General features: G+C 31.7%; 1 protein-coding gene and 2 long non-coding RNA genes across 3 annotated transcripts; 2 read left to right on the forward strand and 1 right to left on the reverse strand.

Moving 5' to 3' along the window:
• Positions 1-8,193: 8,193 nt before the first annotated feature.
• Positions 8,194-9,663, reverse strand: LOC117683238 (uncharacterized). The gene is made up of 3 exons (XR_010709358.1): positions 9,250-9,663; positions 8,923-8,987; positions 8,194-8,524 (listed from the first exon to the last, which is right to left on the reverse strand). It is a non-coding gene; the product is annotated as an uncharacterized lncRNA (long non-coding RNA).
• Positions 9,664-14,264: 4,601 nt separating this feature from the next.
• On the forward strand, positions 14,265-15,032 carry LOC136271194 (uncharacterized). Its single transcript, XR_010709063.1, has 4 exons — positions 14,265-14,331; positions 14,592-14,717; positions 14,828-14,893; positions 14,959-15,032. It is a non-coding gene; the product is annotated as an uncharacterized lncRNA (long non-coding RNA).
• A 3,943-nt stretch (positions 15,033-18,975) lies between these two features.
• On the forward strand, positions 18,976-22,273 carry LOC136271750 (uncharacterized). Its single transcript, XM_066072179.1, has 5 exons — positions 18,976-19,156; positions 19,288-19,352; positions 19,651-19,776; positions 19,861-19,926; positions 21,458-22,273. Exons 1-5 carry the CDS (start codon positions 19,074-19,076, stop codon positions 21,898-21,900), a joined length of 783 nt encoding a protein of 260 aa, XP_065928251.1. The 5' UTR covers positions 18,976-19,073; the 3' UTR covers positions 21,901-22,273.
• The last annotated feature ends 296 nt before the right edge of the window (positions 22,274-22,569 follow it).

Here is a 22,569-nt window from a genome sequence, read left to right on the forward strand (position 1 = left end):
TCCCCCCTCCTCCCGCCCCTCTGACAAGTGCTCACGCTGGATTTTTTTAAATTGGCGAAAAGATATCCAGATCTGTCGAAAATCATTTTTGGTGACTTCTTCTCAAGTGTAACATTTTCTCCTCAACGTGTTTAATTTTCCCACCCGTGTGTTTATTTGGTCAGTCTGTGTTAATTCAATCGCCACGTGCGACCGAAGATCTTGTGTCGCTTCAGCGCACACAACTCAGAACATATGTAATTGAGTAACAACTGGAAGGGTGCTTTTATAAACAATAAGACTATTATTCTAAGTCAATCATCTTCACATTAAAGATGTGAAATCGTAACCTAAGAATGTGGCTAATAAATTAACCTGTTGATCACGCTAAACTTTTATAGTTATGAACATAATAATTCGTGATATATTATAATTAAAAGTTTGAAGACAAAGACAATTTTTTTCTTGGGAAATACGACTACATTATGCAATGCAGTCGTTCGCCATAGAAATCATCAAAGTACTGCAACTGTCGACGGATTTCTTATTTCTTTGAAAGACCATGATAATTCACTTGACTTGCAGGCTATAATATAGCGATGTATCTGCCTCCCAAAAATATATGCGCTTCTCAAAGTTACACTTAAGTGAGATAGATGTGCGTTATTGGGAATTTTATTTATTGCTAATTGTATGGAAATTGATTAAAAAAAACAACTTTTAAATTAAGTTGTGTATTATGAGGTTGTAATGCAACTTAATTTACTTACAAGGTTAGCTACAGCCAGTGGAATATAGGTGGCTTTTATGTGAACAATGAATACCCAATATATTAAATACAAGATAAATAGTTTCCAGAATTATAATACTAATATGCTTGTGTATATGAAGGTTGCACCCTCATTTGTATGGCTGTAGGTGAGGAGGTATAGGTGTATCGATGTACATACAATGTATGACTGCACATACGGATTCCGGACCATGGCTACAGACGATACCAATGATAGTCTTTTAATACATCAATGCACAGTTTGATCTAGAAACTGACCAGTTTCATAACTTCTTCGAATTTCTCTAACACGGACTGTCTAATTCCTTCCCAGAATTCCAATTTACGCAAGCGCAATTGAAGTTGTTTTTTTTAATTTAATTAGTCAACCCACTGACATAAAAATAAGGATTTTGCATATTATTACATCGTCGAGAGAAGTAAAATTCATTTCTGTATATAAGGTTATTAAATTCAAATTACATAGCGGTGTCTCTATGAAACAGCACCATCTGGTGTAAAAGTTAGATGCTCGCCTTTGCATAAATTCTCCCGCTCATCTTTTTTATTAGCTGATTATATATTATTTTGAATGTCCAAATCTACTCGTATCATTAAATAATATCAGACGACACACATTTCCCTGAAGAAAATCTCAAAGATGCCATCAATTTTGACTAATTACTAAATTTTGTCAGCACGTAACAATTTTAAACTTACAAATAGTCTTCAAAAATTTTGAAAGATTTAAATAAACAAGTTATCTTAGAGAAAAGGTTACGTGTTTTGTAGGCGGGTTAGGTTTTTAAAAAAAATGCAATTCCTGACATGAATCATGAGTACATACTGTTTATAACAATGCTTGCTACCCTTTTAAAATTTAACTCGCCATTAAACATCTCACATTTTATAGAATTTTTGAAACGATTACACAGACTGTGTTCGACAAATAGTTTTCCTAAAACATTTTCTTCCTGTCTTGTTCAAAACACATTTTATATACAGGCTTTCAATCACAACACGTTTTTATAGCAAAAGCAGAACTGAAAGTTTAGTCATTATAATCGTTTGACACCATATTACATATATTTTTAACCCGCAGCAACAACGGAAGACCTACTCGTGGCTTTGCCACGAGCTTTGCTCTAGTCTAGTTTTTATACATTTGTTAATCTATTTAAACCACCTAAAATTCTGCACTGTTTGCCTTCTCCATGCAAGAGAGTACTAATTGCTAAACCATAATAAATCGCTTAATTGTCTACGGACTTTTCCGTTTTTTACCGATTTCGACAAAGAGCACACGGCGGGTGTGACCGGTTAGCAGAGGATGTTTACCCCTCCTTGGCACCTGATCCTACCTTTATCTTTTTAGAGGTCCGTGCTGCTCTGTTTTGAATTTGTAAATCATTTTATGGATTTTTGAGATGGTTGGCAATTTGATATAGATGAAAAATACAGAACACAAAAGTCACATTTTCCCCTGTTCACAAATACAACAGTTGTACAGTTTTGAAGTTCTTTTGAATGCCAATCATAACACATACAGCACGTTTCGTCATCTGCAATGCTGTATCCATCATCCTCTGACAGGAGTGGGATTGGTCCACCTTTTCTGTTGATTCCCGACGTGCCTGGGCCTTCTCCTTATATTTCTGAGTGACTTTTCTCCTTTTTCAATCTTTTTGCTAGATTGCTGGATTCAGCAACAATATCAGATGCCAGTACTTTTTTTTATTGCTTTGCATCGATGGATTTCAATATGAAATGATTGTTCTGCTGGCAGAAAATGTTAAACTGTAGAAAATTTTACAGACTTCTGCTTCTTTATTCTGACTGTGAGGCTCACTTATGGAGGCAGTAGGGGGATAGCTTGATGATTGGAGTGTATCATTATGCTGGTTGTAAACCAAGGATGGTGCAATATCAGATATATTGTCAGTGGAATGGCTAACAATACCTCCTTTTTTAAGGGGGAAGGAGATATTCTTCCCACAATCCTGTCCATGCTATAACTTTATAATTAAGAATTATTAAATGGTCACACTTGGTACTTGTTTGTTATTACCAAAATATGTGTTAACTTTGACCAAAGGTCATTTCACCAGCTTTAAGGTCACTCGAACAAAATATGTAAAATAAGTTTTAAATCATTCTCTAGATTCCAGTGTTCTCACTTGTTCTTTGGAAGTTGAAGAAGGTGATCTGTTCAGGTGAGCGGTGTGGCCCTGGGCCTCTTGTTTAAAAATTGTCTCTACAGCAAAACATTATATTATCATGCTTGTATGATAAATCTTTTACATGATATTGAAAACACTATTGAAAACACTGTTATGTTTAGCTCAATTTTTTTTAATTTTCATATAGTGCAATGTACAAGTAAATGTACATATTCAAAATGTGATGCTGGTAAAATTGGACCTCATTTTGGAACGATTTGTCTTTACCCACTTTATCGAAAGCAATGTTGTGTGAACACAAATATGTGTCTTATTTTAGAAAATCTACTTTAATTTCCTGTGCATTGTATTTTTCTTTGCATTATTTATTAAACTTTGAACATTATAAAAGATTGACCAATGAAATCTTCAGGGCTCTTTTTAACACACGTTTACAATGTTGGACAATTATGGCCCCCAATACAAGGCTATAGATATTTTAAGTCGTTTAAATTCCACGGTATTAAAATTTCACAATTTCTATTAAAGCACCAATCGCGATGGTTAAAAATCAATTAATCAGAATATAAGCATTGAAACGTTTTTGAAAACTAATGATAGTATTCACGATGGGGTTTATTTCGCTGGAAAATATTAAATCGCAAACATAGTGAATTCAAAACCATAGTGATTAATTGCCAATCTACAGTAATCCGAAATTCCTCAGACTCTTGGTCCCTCCACACTCCCCCTCCCAACATATGAATTTATATTTGCAAACATCAAATAATGAAAAAAAGTGATCAAGCTCACATACCCTACGCCTTCCCCCTACTTTGACAATGTAACAGATAATGAATGTCTATGATAGAATAAATTACACAAGATAATTTGAAAAAAAGCCATAATACACGCAAAATCATCAGGTAAAAACTTTCTGCAAATATACACACATATATGCATGTGTTGTGCAGATTAAAGTAAGATGAAACCACGATTCCGTAGAGAAAAATGGGCCACAAGAAATGTAGGGGGGGGAATACAGGAATAGAGAATTTTTTGTTCACAAATACTAAAACAACAAAAGAGGCTTGGTTTTTACTATAATAATATGTGGTTACAACGTTGGCAGATTTTTTTTTAATTTATTAAACAAGATATACCGTACCTAGTTGTCAAGATAATTGATTTTGATTCTGTAATGTTGATTTGATTTGATTTGTGGCTATTGTTGCTCAGGTGAGCGATGTTTCCCCTGGCTCTCTTGTTTTGTAGCATTACATTATTGTCTTTTTTACATTGCCACCAACTACCGATTATTAAACACGAACACTTTTCTTTAAATCATTTGATAACCCTGGTTATAAGTGGGACTAGGGGGTGGTACTCTATTCCTCTAAAATAAAGAGTGTGAAAACTGTGTAATTCAGGTCAAATTGCTGATGAATTTCATTACATTCTTGATTGTTATACATAATCTTCATATTTCCCGAACATTCATGCAATAAAGTTTTATTATACCGAACAAAAAATGATTATACAAAATACGTCGAAGTTTAATAATTTTTCGACTTGTCGAAAGCAATAACGTCGTGATTTTTTTTTGTTATTGTCCCTCTTTTCTTTCATAATTTTTTTTTTTAATTCGAATCAAATATAGTTTAAGAATATTAATATAAAGAGAATTTAAATGATTAAATAGTTTTGACTTAGTCGTATTTGTTAACATCAATTGCTCAAGTTGGTTTTTTCATTACTTTGGAATGAATAATCCTGAGATTTCCGGGAGTGAGACACGATATTTGTTCCCCGGGAGACACGACGTTTTGTTCGTCCCGTCATGTGATTCTCTGGACCAATCAGATGACACGTTATATAGAATAATCATATTGAAATATAATAAAAAAAGTTATTGATGTTAAGACATAAATATCTTAAGGATAAACACTGTTAATCACTAAATCATATTAAGTTCTGCGAGCTTATGTCTTGTACTAATGGTACTACTCTGTAAAAAAATATGTTATTTTAGTATCAAAATATACAGTTATGTATCATAGTTTTCCTCTATTATTATACCATTTTCTTTTTATTGTATAAACTGTGTATTTATGATTATTTTCTATTTATTTACTACCTATCTATTCATTTACAAAATGTACCTCCGACATTTGAACTGTATATACTGTTTGACCTCATGTACCATTTCATTATTTGATTGAACAAACTGAATTGATAAAAATTGAATTGTTACATAACGCTATACCTACTCTTCAGGAGAGATACCTCGTAGTACGAACGATAACCCCAGGTTACGAAAATCTGAAATATTAAGACTAACGTCAAAACGTATCAATCCGCCTGGCGTTACGTTTGAATTTTTTACGATTAAATGTCAGTTTTAAATGTCAACGATTTGGAACAGTTTACGTTTTTTTATTAACCGCTTCGCGGTTTATAAAGCGTAAACTGCCCTAAAACATTTTATATCGTATAAAACAAATGAATATCGAATTCATTACTTATATAAAATTAACGAATTAATGCATTTCTAGAATGTGATGCTGGTAAATTTGGATCTTATTGTGAACAAGAATGTCCGTATCCATGGTATGGAAAGCAATGCTTGTCAAAATGTAACTGCAGTGATGATCGGTGCGATCCTGCTGACGGATGTAATGGTATATTTGTACCCTTTATTATTTTTTTAAAAACCATTTATCTTAATACTTGAAACGTTAACAAAATCTATTCATACGTCATTTTGATGTTTTCAGAGTGGACTACGCAAGACTCGCTGGCGGGACATTCAACTACGTTATCTCATGCTGAGGGTTCCAACGGTAAAATCTATTTCTTATCCTAATTTGAAAACACGCAGTTATTTCAATGGTACAGATTCCTGTGAAATTGTTTTACCTGTATATGTCTACCCTTATATTTTTACACTATTCTATTTCAACAAAAACAAATTCTTTCAGAGATTGGTAGAGGTATGTTGACGACAGTCCTTTTTGAAACTGATTACACTGATACATCCAACGACACTCAAATTTCGTACGAATGGCTTTTTGTTACATATACCATAGTCCCCCTTTGCGTCATTGTTGGGATCATCATTGCTGCCCTTATGTTTAAACATTTAAGGCAAAGGCGCAAGTTTGTAACTATAGACGCTGCATATACTGTTCCAACACATCAAAATGTAAGACATATTTATGACATTTGCGACGAAGGTCTAAATGCTGAGAATTCAAAGAGAGAAAATGGACAGAATCAGGAAGATGTTCCCAATTCGATAACAGATGAAGATGGTTATTTAACAGTAGTTGTTTAAAAGGACAATGAAAAACAATAAATAATATCGTTTTTATTGGTCATCGTCAAGTTTGATTAAAACCACCCTCGTCAAGGTCTGACATTTTATAATAGGAAGTCAAATTTATACAACCTTTATTTCTAAACAATCTGAATTTCTGCTTTAGAAAATCTATTGGATCTACTCAAAATAAGAGAGCGTTGGAGCGTTTCATGTACAACTAATCCCATGTAACAAATAAAAACGTTTATGTGATTGGTTGGAGTATTTTTTTTTAGATTGTAAGCAAATATAAAGGTCGTGAAGAAATAATCTCGTATTGATACCTGTCAGACCCTAACGAGTGTAAGGAGATGGAAGGTGGTTTTAATAACATTGTTCAATTGTCGTAATACATGTACAGTACCGATCAGACCCAACCTAACGGAAAGTAAACCCAATCAAAACCCTGGGTTTACTTTTTGGGTTTACTCCGTGTTTACTATAGTGGACCCAGAGTTAACCCAAAGTGGACACAGAGAGTAAACCCGGTCAAAAGTATACCCCTGAAAACAGACGCTAACTGTGTATTCGGAATCTACAAGGGGCAGGAATAACAGGCAGTAGGATGCTAAGATAAAATACAAAAATATGAAAGCAGATCACTAATGTCATCTCTACGACCATTTGTTAAGAACATCTTTCAGCTGGCTTTTTTCCAGTTTTAACTTTGTCTCAAAATAGGGTACTCTATTCTTCAACTGTGTCTCAGTCAGCACGAAAAATATTTATCTGCGTCTATGGAGGTACAATGACGTTATATTTTCATTGAAAAATAAATGTATATTGTTTTTTATTTCAGAAAAATCGTTTGACCTTTATTACTTTTATTATACTTATTAATTTACTGAAATGTATTCTTATAAAACTGAAAAATAAATTTGTGACTGGTATAGAGATGCCCGTTACATTAAACAAATATTGTTTTGATTTTTTTTCTATGAAAATATGACGTCGATGTGCCTAAAACGACACAGGAGTTCTAAGAATAGCCTTGATTTTTTCTTTTTCTAAATGTAGATTTTGGCAAGATTCATTCACGACATGAATAAGCTTAAATTTTAGTAAACAAATTATACTTCCGACAAGTATTCCTACGCATACGTGAAGAAAAACGTGATTTCAATCATTATATGCTTAACTGTATAAATGTTTTATTTTCAAGGCAAACATATATGAGTAACGTTTTTTGTAAATGACGTGTAATTTAAAATTCAAATGAGGTTGCCATTGCATAGTAATTAAGGTGGTGCAAGGCGCAATGGGGGTGCAAATAGTAAAATGCGCCGGATGCCTCATATGGTTACATTTTGATTCTCCAATGTACACTATGACTGCATATCCCCCTGCCCCTGCGAGATGATCATGAACAATTCATGATTTTCCCTTGAATGATTCATGAATTATATTCATGAAATGTTCATGAACAGTTCATGAGGATCCCATGAACTTATTATTGGACATTTTAAAGTCATGAATTTTTGTTCATGAAAAAATGTTGATGAATATTCATGAACATACTTTTTCATGAATAATTCATGAACAGTTATATTCATGAATCTTCATCATTTGATGAATGTCCAATAATAAGTTCATCGGATCTTCATGAACTGTTCATGAATAAGTTTAATGAATCTTCATGAACTGTTCATGAATATCATTATGAATTTTATTCATGCATAATTCATAAATAAAATTCATGAACAGTTCATGAAAATTCTTACCTTCTACATTTTGTATATAAAAAGGTAAAATCTCCTAAAAAATCAAATATAAAATACTTTATTATAATAAATTGAAGAATAATGAGACAATATCTTAAGTATCACATAATTCTTATGTACTGACTATCACTTTAAATAATCAGCAAGTTTAATAAAGTTGTTTTTAAAAACAACAGGTAATGATATCAATACTAACTCATTAGCTTTAAAGGAATGTTACAATATTAGAATTGACATACCAATATGCAATGATTGGAAATATAAGCGACATTAGAATATGATTGCTAGTTGATAACTATCAATATGTTCTTTATAAAATCTTCCTTTGTTGCATCTTCCTTGACTCTGCTCATGTTATTTTCACTTGTATTCCATATATTGCAATGTGCATTTACTGCATGGTAGGTAAAATGCTCCATCCTTTAAATGATTATTTTCTACAAACCCAGAGTGTCTTGGTGACAATACTTCTTGGTGGCAATTCTTCAGGCTTCACATATAGCCCCTTCGGTGGCAGAAGAGTTGTACCTCTGTACTGTACAAAAATAATATGACATTCAAATAGCAGTATAATTATGACATGTCGTTTAAAACATTTGGAACATCAACTAATCATTCAATCATCGCATTTAATTTTTATTTCAAATATTTTTATCAAATGATAAAGCTGAAATTGCACTAGAGCTTAAGAATGAGAGTGCCTACCTTAGAAAAAGTGATATCGCAGAAAAATAAAACAACTCAAGATGAAACAAGATGAAAAATTCAGGAGAAAACATAAATAGGCATTATGCCTGCTGTTCAATATACTTGAATAAAATACTTCTTAAATTAATTACGATGAAACTATAACTGTTTTCAAATTTGTAAATGATACTGGCCATTCTATTAGAAATTTTCAATTACTTGCAATAGCATTTATTTATTACTTACTGAAATTTATGTTCAATGATCACTATCTTTAGGGCTGTCCAATATTCTGGTTTCACTGCATAATTCTAGAGTAAAAAAAATTGTATTAACTCAAATGACATCAGCATATAACTTTACCTTGTAATTGCACCGATTTAGGTATAACAAATGTGTATTTTATTATCAATTATGTAGTTAAAACTTATAAGTTAGTCAAAAAAGAATTTCACTACAAATTAAAAACCGCCATTTTGAAATGTTTGAAAAAATGAACAAAACTTTATCTTACGTACGTTTTGACTCCCTCATAAAAGTTATTTCAATATACATGTATACATACTATATTACCTTTAATACCATTACTTTGAACTACATCTGCTGCATTATCTTCTTGCATGTTCCATGCTTAATTAATCCATCGCTCATGTTGAAGATCCGTCTGCTTACATTCAAAATGCGTAATCACTGGGCGGAAGTGACGTAAAAGAATCAAAACAACTCGCTGACTGTGTATTCTGAGACTCTTTCATTTGGTTAAATAATTTTTTTAACATATGTTAATAATAATCAAAAAATATCTTTAAATGAAACTAATTTTAAAATGCTTAAGTTTTCATTATTATATTTTCAGAGATTATAAGAAACGTACGATTTAATATCGTTCGGTTTACACAAGTTGTGTCTGTTAAACTTCAACCCCCTTCGTTTTTGAACCCTCAAGGTTTTGGAACTTAAAAAATAATTTACACTCAATTAAATATTCTTTCATATTTTATTTCTATAATATGCATTAATGTTTTAAAGTAATATTTTCATTATTGCTTATTATTAAGTTAATTGACAAATTGAAGTTCAGTGTGTTTTTGTAACGGAGGCGAATCAACATGACACCTCATAAACAATGGCGGACTCCTCGAAACTCGGAGTGTAGTTACAGTAGTAACGGTAGTTGTCTGAGTTTAAACAGCTAATCAAAAATGAATTGTTTGAAGTTCTCAACGGAATATTTACGTAACGGATTTGTAACTTCTTAGAATGAATCGCTTTCAAATGTGTGCAACAGTAATGCCTTTTACAAAGAAACCACAAAGGTTCTAAACTCGACAGGGTCCAAATTTCAACCGAATGTGCTCGGAACATTTTCTCTGTCGTTCTCACAGGAACACACGCACTTCGTCTTGTGTGTATTTATGCTTCTATGATAGACTGACAACCTACCACGTCTTTAATAAACTTGATATACAATGTACTTCAAACAAGTTGGAATTCAACGTATACTAAATCTTTTTTCCAAAGAAATATGCAAATTTTTTAATTATTTCACTTTTTCAGTTTAGTTTACAAGATTTGTAACAACATAAAACAGTCATAATGTATCATCTGCAAAGACTGATTATTCACTGATAAATTATGTCATTTAAAAAAAAATATATAAATTGAACAATGAAGAAATTAAGCGTCAAATTTAGGATCTAGTAATGACCATTTGATCATGATGTCCGAGACCTTCGTTGTTGTCAATGAATTTACATGTTTCTTAGAATTGAATAAATAATGTAACTATAATATATCACATCTTTCTTTTTCAAAATTAAAGATGCCACATTTATATAGGTGTTTGCATGAATATTCATGAATGTTCATGAAGACTGTGTTTTAATATTAATATTTTAAGATGTATAATTTTTTTTCTAAAAAGATAATGTTCTGAATACTAAGAGTAAACTATGTTATTTATAAAAGTATTTGAAATTAATCATATATTTCGTAAATTAGAACTTCATGAAAATTCATGAATGTTCAATACCTAGAACTATTGAATACCAGGTATTTCCTTTATTCTTGTATATTCATAATTTATTCATGAATTACATTTTAAGAATATATTCATGAATAAAATTCATGAACCACCTTTATGAACCAGTTATGAACCAGTCATGAATACATCATGAAACTTCATGAACGGTTCATTAAAGTTCTTAAAATCATGAATTTCATCTCGCAGGGGTTTACAAGACCCTAGACCTTCGACAGAACCTGACTAACTAGTCCTTGCATCAAAACAATTAAGTTGAGTTACAGTAGTAAAAAGTGGAATGTCTGCATTCCAAGTAATACCTTAAAATAGGCAGATACAGAAATATTAATATGAGGCCTTTCAACAATACAGGAACAAAACAAAATTGGATAAAAATGGGTGGTGAATCAATAATCCGAGAAACGTGCAGCAAGTTTACAATAGCGGCCTAGCGTTAACCACGTAAAAAAAAGAAAGACAACACAAATGGTTTAACAAAAATGCACGTCTAATGAAAAAAGTTTGTAAAAAAACCCACTAGTACCCTATTATGCTAAATGCAAGTATATTCCAGTTAATAAAGGACCAAAATAGAATCGTAGGATCCATTCAAGGTTGCGAATGATATGCGTGGTACACCAACAAGGGATGAGCAACTTTCATCCCATCTTAGGATTATCGATCTTATATCCTATCTCCCAGGTCGTTTATGTGTGGTCTTATTTCAGTGCATTTTTTTTAAAAAAATCTAAGAATAGTTTAATGCAGTTTTTTAGGAATGAGAAAAATACGCCCTTTACACAAATTTTGTTTTAGACGTAGCAATACTGGAACTCCAAATATCGGGGGTATTACCAGTATTTTGAATTTAATTTTCGCCTGCCTTACAATAGCTGCATGTTGAAGATCTGCAAGCATTCCGGGTTAGCATGATTGACCTTATTCCAAACACATTATGTAAAAATTCTTGATACTAAGATTTCGAAAGTTATTCTACTTCTCATGTCGCTGATTAAGTATATCAGACTTTTTCTTAATTATTCCGACCTAAGGAATTAAAATATGTTTTATTAACATGCAGATCATGCGAAAACGCACCGCACTGAATTAATTCGCTGGTAAAAGAGATAATGACTAGAAAATCTGCTGCAGCCTTTTTTCTTATACTGAGTTAAATCAATGCAGGCGTTTTAATGATCTATAAGAAAGTAATAAATGTGTTTTTCCTTCTTGTCATGATGTTGTTGAATGTTTGGTTGACAAATGTATATAATAAACAATCCGGTACCATAACCACTGGTAAAGCCAGAATTGTTGTTAAAGATAAACCATCTTAATTCACCAATACCTACTTGCTCTACGTCAATATAGTATCGAAAAAAAAAAACACTGGTAACTGTTTAAGTCAATCCCACAGCAGATCCTCTTGGAACTACAAAAAGAACTTGGCTGGAGATTAGATTTACAAGCAAATTAACAATACTTTTACCAGACCCTCTATAATGGCCATGCACAGGTTTTGGTAAAGCAATTTTGTCCATTCTCAAATGGTATTATCAATTTTAAGCCCTCTCAAAATCGTTGTCGTTCCATTAAGCATGACTACATTTGGTTTTCATTTGTACATGTTACACGTATTATATACGTTGTAACAGTCAACCATATTTATAGCTTTATTAGATTATTCTTTTGAATCAAGTCAAGACACGTTTGAATATAATATTGTTATCCGACTATACATGAATATTTGAACAAATGAAAAGAAAATACACCATGAATCAAATAACAAAAAACGTGAATTACAAAAATTCCCTTAATTTGAGAGGAAAAACTGACAATAAGTTACGTCAAGCCATCTATTTTTAAATTTAATATGAAAACAATAAGGAAAATTTACACGACCAAGTTATATACGGAAATACGTAACTATGTTCATAAGCTTCATTTACATTGAATTGGAAATATGTATTCAATGATTACGATTCTAATTGTAATGTGTTACTTATCGCAATTCATTGCCTTTATAAACTCTGATATACATGTATGTAGAAGGTGAGATTTTTGTTCTTCCCTTTCTTAAGCCCCTTTCACAATTGGCGCACGATCACTTTACACCACTTTGCGATCGAAATTTTTGAGCTTCGCACGAGCTCTCGCATACGTTGCACGAGCTCTCGCATTCGTTGCCTACGTTTTACTGGTCGCATCAAGTCTCCTCTGAATAGTGGACATGCACACTATTCAGACGCGACCGGACGCGATCCAAATTATCGCAGTGCAACGCACGAACATTAGTACGAACGTTTTACAATGTTTTGTGTACTGGCAAGAGTGATACACGATTTATAAAGATCGTAAGATAAATTGCTGGTGTTTATGCGTCTGTTTTGCGACCGTGAGACTGTTGCTCAACGTGTCTCATGTAATCTTGCAACGTTTTACTATCATTGCACGACTTATCAGCCTCAATATGCCATGCTTTTCTTCTAGTATATATGCCCTGTATAAGTAACTCTGTTTCAGAACAAAATTCACAATATACATTTATTGCATGATGGTGATGGAAATAAATGTATGAAGTTTTATTCCCTCAAGAAAAATCATTTTTCCTTAGGGCTTCGCCGGAGAGAAATTTGTTTTTTCTGGGGAATAAATATCTTCATATTCCCTGAACATTAATGCAATAAACGTTTTATTATACCAAGCAACATATGATTACACAGAATACGTTGATTTCCAATAATGTTTGATTTTCAACAGTCGCAACATTAACGTCGTGATTGTTTGATTTCCCATGTAACTGTCTCACTTTTCTTTCATAAATCATAGATAGTTAAGTTGGTTCTGAGATATAAAGAGAATCATAATAATTAATTATTTTTAATTTAATCCTATTTGTCTACATCGGATGCTCATATCGGCTTTTTCATTCCTATGGCATCGCCCTGTCACGATTTTCTGGTCCAATCATATATAATAGAATAATCATATTGAGGTATAATAATACATTCTGCTGCAAACCTGTATCTTCCTGGGCGGCGTCTTTTCTCGCTTTCAACTATGTCTACTGAATATGGGCGGTGTATATACCCCATCTGACTCGCACGATCATTCGTACCATGGAACGCATAATCGCACGTCCAATCACGTTGGTGCACGTTCAATCGTACGATTACCTAGCCTTTCGCGCGTTCCTACCGTATTATCTTTCAACAGTTGCTTTCATTGTACAACAGTCGCATACAGACGCAAGGTATGTCGCAAGATTCAATGCGTTTACATCGCACAACGCTCGCTTAGATCGTGCGAAATTCGTACGAATACTTTTTTCATATGCGATTATTTCGACAACAATTAACGATTCATATCTAAATTTTTCGGTCGCACGAATATTTGGTCGCTTCTGCTCATGCGCCAATTGTGAAAGGTGCTTTAAATAATGTTTAAAAAGATATAGTATATTTAGGTATTACTAGTTTTTTTTAATATCTTTTTCACTTAATTGCATTGAAATTGAGTAAAACAAAGATCAATACAATAACTGTCCTATTCTATTTAAAATTACAGCAAGAATGGGAATCTAGAGTGCTGTCCAGGATTTGTCTGGAACATAAAAGAAAATAAATGCAAACGTTTGTAGTCCTTGATAGTAAACGTCAAAGTATTTTTGCAGCATTTTTTCAATATTAATGGAATTTAGGATCAGAGAGTAAACTATCAGTTTAAACGACAAACTTTGCTATTTTTCTAATACTCTACAGATCATGAGTATTTCAACCAATGATTAGATCTACTGTAAACCAAAATGATGCTATCATTTTTTATGGGTAAAATAATACCTTTCTAAACTGAAATACTTTGTTTGATGGCTTTATGAAACGTGCATTTGTAGAATGTGATGCTGGTAAAATTGGACCTCAATGTGAAATAGTCTGTCCGTATCCATGGTATGGAAAGCAATGCTTATCACCATGTCAATGCAATAAAGACCATTGTGATCCTGCTAACGGGTGTATAGGTACACATGTTATATATATATATATATATACGTTCATAAAGCATTTTATAAACATTTAAAATTTGGAACGCAAATGACATATATTATCTCAGTAATTTTTGTCATCTCAGGGTGGACTACACAAGACTCGCTGGCGGGACATTCAGCGACTTCATCTCGTGCTGAAGGATTCAACGGTAAAATTTATTTCTAATTATCATTTTAAGATAAAATCAAGATGTTTGATGACATGTTTTAATAGTTACAGGCATCACATTGAATGCCAACACTAGCAGACATCAAAAGAAACCAATTGGTAACAACCATGAAATTGATGGATTTTTAATATACTTAATATTAAGTCCCCTTGTCGTTGTTTTTATTTTGTGCTTGTTATATGTAAGACTTGTTTTTCTTTGTAATTTTGAACATTCCTAGATTGAGAATTCGATGGAAAGGAAATAAGCATAGAAAAGAGATTTGATAAATGACACAAAATATATGCAATGGGTTTGTAATAAAAATCAATAATTGTTATAGATTTACTGCTTTAAAAAAGTATATTTAGTTGAGAAACACAGACCAACTAAAGTAAATTGGTTAAAAAATAACTTTATTTTTCAGCTTATACCAACATATCTCATGTTTATTTTATGTACTCCAATTAACAAGTTTTGGTACATGTCATGCTGTTTGTACAATGTATGCAATGTGCAGGTGAAGAATAAAATCTGCTACATGTATATGTAACAATAATTTGTATTCAACTTGAAATAATTTGGACCATGCATTGTTGAAACATCTTGTTTTATTTAATTCTTACATCATTGTTTTCAATGTGTCTAAGACAATAAATAATATCAATTAGTAAAGCATAAAAATCTATACAAAGCGTTACTGTCCAAAAAAATAGTCTTCTTAAAAACTTATTTCATTTCTATACCGGTGAAACTGGGGGACTACATTCATTATCACTATATTTTCGTTTGTCTGTCAGATATTTTTTTAAAATTAATCAATAGATGACAGATGACGAATCACCTTGATTTTTAAAGACTGCCTTTTTTTCTTATCGTATTCGTGATTAATAGAAGATAGTTCATCAAATGTTATCAAAACCTTTTTAACACATAAATTAACAATGTAAGAGCCATAAGTATTGCTTATTCAAAACATTCAAAATGCTTGTCCAACCAAGCGTTGAGCAGATTGTGACTCACACGAAGTAGTTCATGTATCACTTTGTTCAATTGTTACTTGTATCAAATAGGATTCTCGGCATAATTGGAGTTCGAACCTAAACAATTGTCGCTATATGGTTAAACTTATGTTAAAATGTGAATAAAACTTTTAACAAAAAGCAGAAAACCTCTCCTAAAGATGAGAGTAAGATTAAAGTATGATATTGTTCCGCAGGCACAATGAAGATTCTAAAAGTTAAAAGAAGTGAAATAATATTTTTTTTTCCTTTATTCGATAGCACAATCACGGAACAAACCTTAAGTGAGTTAAGCCAGAAAGTCTGATCAGTTACTCAATTAAGAAACATTATAAATGGCACTCTCCTCAATCGTCAGTATTTCCTTTGATAATACATGTACCGCCACATTACGATTTTTTAATTCACTGCACTTCAAATGCGGCGTATGAAAAAAAAATCGTATTGATGAACACTGTAACGCTGTACTTGTACCACGAACTAATGAATACAAATAACTCGTGAAACTATAATACGTTCTTTTCTGTACCATTTCAAACTTCATTAAATATTGATTTATTCTATATTGCAGCTGCAAAAACTGAATAGTTCCTGATGGAACAAAGTCAAAAGTCCAATTAAATGCATCTAACTACATCGCTAGTTTATTTGCACGCAATTTTAATAGCACGCTTATGATTGATAAAATCGATTTGTAAGCCAATGAAAATAAATATCTACTACGTGGCACAAGGAATTGGAATAAAATAAGTATATATCAGTCTTGCTTCAAGAATATTATTTAGAGATTTGATAATTTACTCTAATTTACTTACATAATGGGGTTAAGTTACTTGATTTTGTTTTCATTTATCACATATTTTTCTGATCTTTGCATCGCGTGGGGTTGTTGAAGCTGCTGATGTTTTTTGTTCATTCTGCTTTTAATCACGCTACCATCCACTACTGGCTCTTAAAAGTACTGAAAGTGCCATTTTTTGGCTGATAATTTCTGATATTTACTGATATTGTACTCAACTTTATAAAACGTATGAAATAAGTGAGGCAATTACACCAAAGAAATGTTTATCTATAAACTACGTTAAAAACGTAGTTTATGGATGAATATTTCTTTTGTGTAATTGCCTCACTTATTTTATACATTTTATAAAATTAAGTATGTTTTATTTACATGCAGATCAGGGGTAAACATATCACTTAATCACATTAGAGTTGAAATTTACAAACCTTTCACAGGAAAGTTAAGTAATGGAATTTGTAATAAAAAACGTGAAGAATATTCAGGTACTAGATATTTGCAAAAACGTGGAAGGAAATTACAATTAAAGGAATTTTACCTTAAAGGTACATATAGGGTGTTACGAATACAGTTTAGTCTTAGAACATTGACGAATAACGGCCATAACTACTATTTGTAAATGAAGACTAGAAGCAAGTTTTTAAGAATAGTCCACTGCAAACTGCCGAAAATATAGATTCCAAAACAGTTTTTATTGAATCATCAGAATAATGTACATGTACATGTAAACATCGTCAGATACAAGCAAAAGAAAGATATGTTTTTCTATACACTCGCTATATAAGTCAAGTACAGTCCTACTTTAAAGTAACATTATGCAAGGCGGTAATATCAATCTAGAAACCCTCTAAAAACCTTTATCTTTTCTTAACGGATGACTACGTCTTATTATTTAAAGAATGCATTGGATCATATAGTAAACAAAAATCTATTAATAGCCTCTTGTATTTATCTAATTTGTCTTCATCATCGCCAATGCCCTAAAACACAACACAAAAACAAAACAAAACAAAAAACGCATGTTCTTGTTGATAAAAAATATGAAACTACATTTTAAAGTAATGTACATGTAACTATAATTCAAATTATCTGTTACATTTGTAAAAGCAGCGCAACCCCAATAAAATGTATCATTTTTTTTCTGTATAATATAGAAAAGTAAAAATTGATTCGCAGAGATATATGCATAAGACTCTATTTATTCAGCTTACAGTAAGACCACACTCGATTATATTACAGCGGAAGTCAATAGGTGCGCGCCTTTTCGTGTTCTTTTACAAACCTTCAATCAATGAGCTTGAAATACAAATCAGTTTAACATAGATTTCAAAAAGCAGTGAAAGTATTTTTTAGACCTATTTCGATGTTCTTAAATATAACCCACATTAAGGAAGTTGTATATTTATCTCATCGTTTAATATAAGGAAATAACTGTAAAGTACTCTGTGTACAAATTTTCAATGCACACAAGGAATGAATTCCTTGTTTACGATTATGAAACTGATATTCCCCACGAAACTGATATTTCAAATTCTTACATTTGTTAAAAAAATCAGCAAAAATCAGTCATTCGATTGTAGTTCACATGAAAATTCATTATACATGTACTCTTTACAAAAATGGCTATTGTGAAGTTCAATTATGTTAATTGCTTCAATCTGCAGTCAAGTACATGTATAATGAAGTTGGTAAAATCAATGTAAACGATAAAACACACACGATTTGATTTTGCATTAACGTTATGAGTGCAATCTAAGTTTCTAAATGTGGTGAATAAAAATGCAGCATGGCGTATATTCACTGCTTATATCCGAATAACAAAATTAATTTTTACATATAATGACATCCTCCTTCCCAGACTTCTTGTAAATTATGACGTAACATATTAACTAAAGAAATATTTCTATAAACCCTTAATTAAATGAACCGTTTATATCTAGCAAATGTATGAGTAATATTTTAGCCAAAGATTTGGTTTATATGTATTACATGTAAATGTAACTTGTACAGGTTACATAAGTTGTAATTTTTGTTGAAATTATTCAAAAAATAGTTATATCACTTTATTTATTACTCTTTTAAACCGAGTCAAAAGCCTTTTGAAAACAATATTATAATTCAACTTAACACAGATATGTGAACAATGAGTAATATAGTAACCATAAAATTTACTTTTAAAAATTAAAGAGATAAATAAAAGTTAACTCGGTTTAAAACATAAATCAAGTAAAAACGACAAACTTCAAGGCATCTATTTTTAAATTAGAAATAATAACAAAGAGGAAATTGTACGCGACCAAGTTTTATACGGAAATACGTATGTACATTGTAATTCACAGACGTTAATTAAATAGCAAAGATGAATCCAGTGATTACGATGCTGATTGTAATGTGTTTCCTAGCGGAATTCATTGCCTTTACAAATTCAGATGTCTGCAGAAGGTGAGATTTTTTTTTACTATCCTTTTTAAAAAAAACCGCTGTTAAAAAGATATATATTGCTATTTTTTGCACTTAATTGCAATTAATTGATTCAAATCTAGATCAATTCTGTTTATTGATATATATTACAGTCAAGATGGGAATCTCCAGTGTTGCCCAGGATTTGTCTGGAACATTAAGGAAAATAAGTGCAAACGTTTGTAATCATATATTAATAATAAACGTCAATGTTATATTCTTGCAGTACATCTATTTTTTCGGATTTATGGCAACACATTTTTAAAAGTCAAAACAATAGCTTAAAGGACAAACATTGTTACATTTTTATTGTTCCACAAGAATTTAAGATTTTCAACTCATGATAAGATCTATTGTAATCCTAAATGATGCCATCATTTCATGCTGTATGGGTGCAATCATACTTTCTTAACTGTTAAACCTGCATTGTTTGCTGCCATTCTAAAACAGGTGTAAAATTAATGATTTTTTTTCAGAATGCGAAGCCGGTAAAATCGGACCTCATTGTGAAATAGTTTGTCCGTATCCATGGTTTGGAAAGCAATGCTTATCAAAATGTAACTGCAGTAAAGACTACTGTGATACTGTTGACGGATGTATCGGTATATGTAGATTATTTGTAAAACATTTATCTACTATTTGAAACGCGAATAACATCTTTATCCACGTTATTTTGGTCATTCTAGAGTGGACTACACAAGTCTTGCTGGCGAAACATACTTCAACTGTATCTCGTTCTAAGGGTTTAAACGGTAAAATTTATAAGAACTATATATGATATGAGTTAAATTTGGCCCCCATAATTCGCCATCTATTAAGTGTTTCTGGTACAATAAAATGTTATGTGATATTTTAGAAGAGTTGATGCAAAATATATTGTTCACCTATTTATTTGATTTATTTGCACTCACTGGCAGTATATGACGTCAGAAGTGACGCTATTTCTATAATTCAAGTAAAATCAGTCAAAAATTGATATTGTTCATACCTTTTTATGAATTGGAAATATACAGCGCATGCTTGAACAAGAAATGTTTTTTTGTCACTTATTAGCTTTGGCTAGATACATCTTTGATTAAAATATTTTGTTTGTTCAAGCATGCGCTCTATGTTTTCTGAAAGATAAACTGTTGAAAACAAAGCTGTTTTATGCTAAAAATGCAAATATGGCGGGAAAAGGTTGTCTTTACGTTGTTATATTTTTAAATTGTGGGCAGTTGAATCAAAATGAACATTGTGTAACAACATAACATATATATCTGTACAAAGAAAACAAAGAATTACAGTAAAATGATGATGTTCATTTTAGGGGGCAATTTTAGGCCCATATCATATATAGTCCTTTTTGTAAACAAAAGGATTTTCTCAAAATTAAAAAGTTTAATCTTCTAATTGCTGCAATCATATAATCATTATGTAAAAAATAATTCTTTATGCATTATGAGATATTCTGAAAAATTAACAGCTGAAGTATACATATGTTCTATATCATTTCTTCCGCTTATATAAATCATAGTGACATTTAGTACAACCAAAATATATACATGTAATTAAATTACTTTAAGTGAGTAAGAGAAAGTAATAAATTTTTATATTCACAAAACATCTGTTTTCACTAATTGTATGCATCAATTATAAGTTTGAATGTTGGAATGAACTAATTATATCAATGGTTTACATAGACATTTTACATAGACATGTTAACTCTTTTGTAAATGTCGAATTCAACATTTATTCAATTGGATATCGCAATACCCAATAGGCACAATTATTTCGTGGCATGTTCGAAGTGGGGCAAATAGTTTTTACTAGTGTCTGCATGTGTTAGAAATACTTTTATTTAAATATTTATTAGCATGAACAGTCAGTTTCACTAACTAGTTTAGTTACCCTTTGACGAATTCATATGATTCAACACCGGTAAATTAAATATTGCTACATGTAGTAAATATACTACAGTTGATTGTAGAATGAAAGTTTTCTTTCCGTGCAACACATTTAAAGTATGATTCAGTCAACTGAATCAGGCACATAGTATATATTTTGAAAGTGGGTTGGGACTGAAGCTACTAGTACGTCTTTAGAAGGGTGAACTGAATATTACCAAATTTCGTCTAAACGGAAGGAATCAGTCTTTCCGTCATTTTTCAAGACCTCTCAGTCAACATTGATTAACTACATGGTGCATATTTATTCTGTGAAATTACAGTTCTTATCTATAGAATTCATCTTCCCTTATTATTTTTGCACTTTGTAATTGCAATGAAAACCAAATAATTTCAGAGACTGGTATGGGAACGTTGACGACAGTCCCTTTTGAAACTGACAACGCTGATGCATCCACCGACACTCAAATTTCGTACAAATGGCTTTTTGTTCCCATAGTTCCCCTCTGCATCAATTTTGGGATCATCCTTGTTGCCCTAATGTTTAAACATTTAAGGCAAAGACTCGGTATTGTAACTATAGACGCTGCATATACTGTTCCAACACATCAAAATGTAAGACATATTTATGACTTGTGCGACGAAGGTCATCATCAAGAGAATCCACAGAGTGAAAATGGACAGGATCCAGAAAATACCAAAGATCCTGCCTATACTGCTCCAACACATCAAAATGTGAGACATATTTATGATGTGTGCGACGAAGGTCTACATCCAGAGAACGCAATAACAGATGATGATGGTTATTTAACAGTAGTTGATAAAAAGGACAATGAATAGGGCCGTTTTTATTGGTCATCGTCGTTATGATTTAAACAAAACAAACTTAAAACAATTCTTACACATAGGAAAACAAAAATTTATATGTAGATACTAGTTTGAGGTCTACTGAGATGTACATTTTGATGCCAGATCTCTCTTTCATTAGGCAACGGACATCCTATCATTTGTAAATTGAGCGTATAACGTGTCAATACTAAAAAGAATATAAATAAGCAGATCTAATATGTATTACGGTGCGACCGTTGGGGCGAGCGCAGCATGTGATCAAATAATGAATTATGATAAATCAATAAAAATAAAAGTAGCGACGTTAAGTAAATTAATTTGAATGCAAAATAATATAAACATACCTATTTTTTCCAGTAAATTTAAATTATTCATAATTTATAAGATTATTTATTTATTTATATAAAGAATTTATCTTACATAAAATGTTGTTGAATAATAAAGATTTTAGCAATAATGTTCTTGTAGTTTATTTCCTCTTATCTTGCAGCAGACATTTTTCTTAAACTTACTTAAAATTGACTTATGATAGAGTCCCACCCCCGGGAGCATGCAATAAATGGAAGTTAATATAAAGATACCATTAAACAGCTAAAAGCTAAAGGCATACTATGCACTCCACATTCCTCACCTGGATTAGAATTTTCCTGATTGTGAGAA

This window comes from Magallana gigas, chromosome 9 (genome assembly GCF_963853765.1).
Source record: "Magallana gigas chromosome 9, xbMagGiga1.1, whole genome shotgun sequence".
Lineage (NCBI taxonomy): Eukaryota > Metazoa > Mollusca > Bivalvia > Ostreida > Ostreidae > Magallana > Magallana gigas.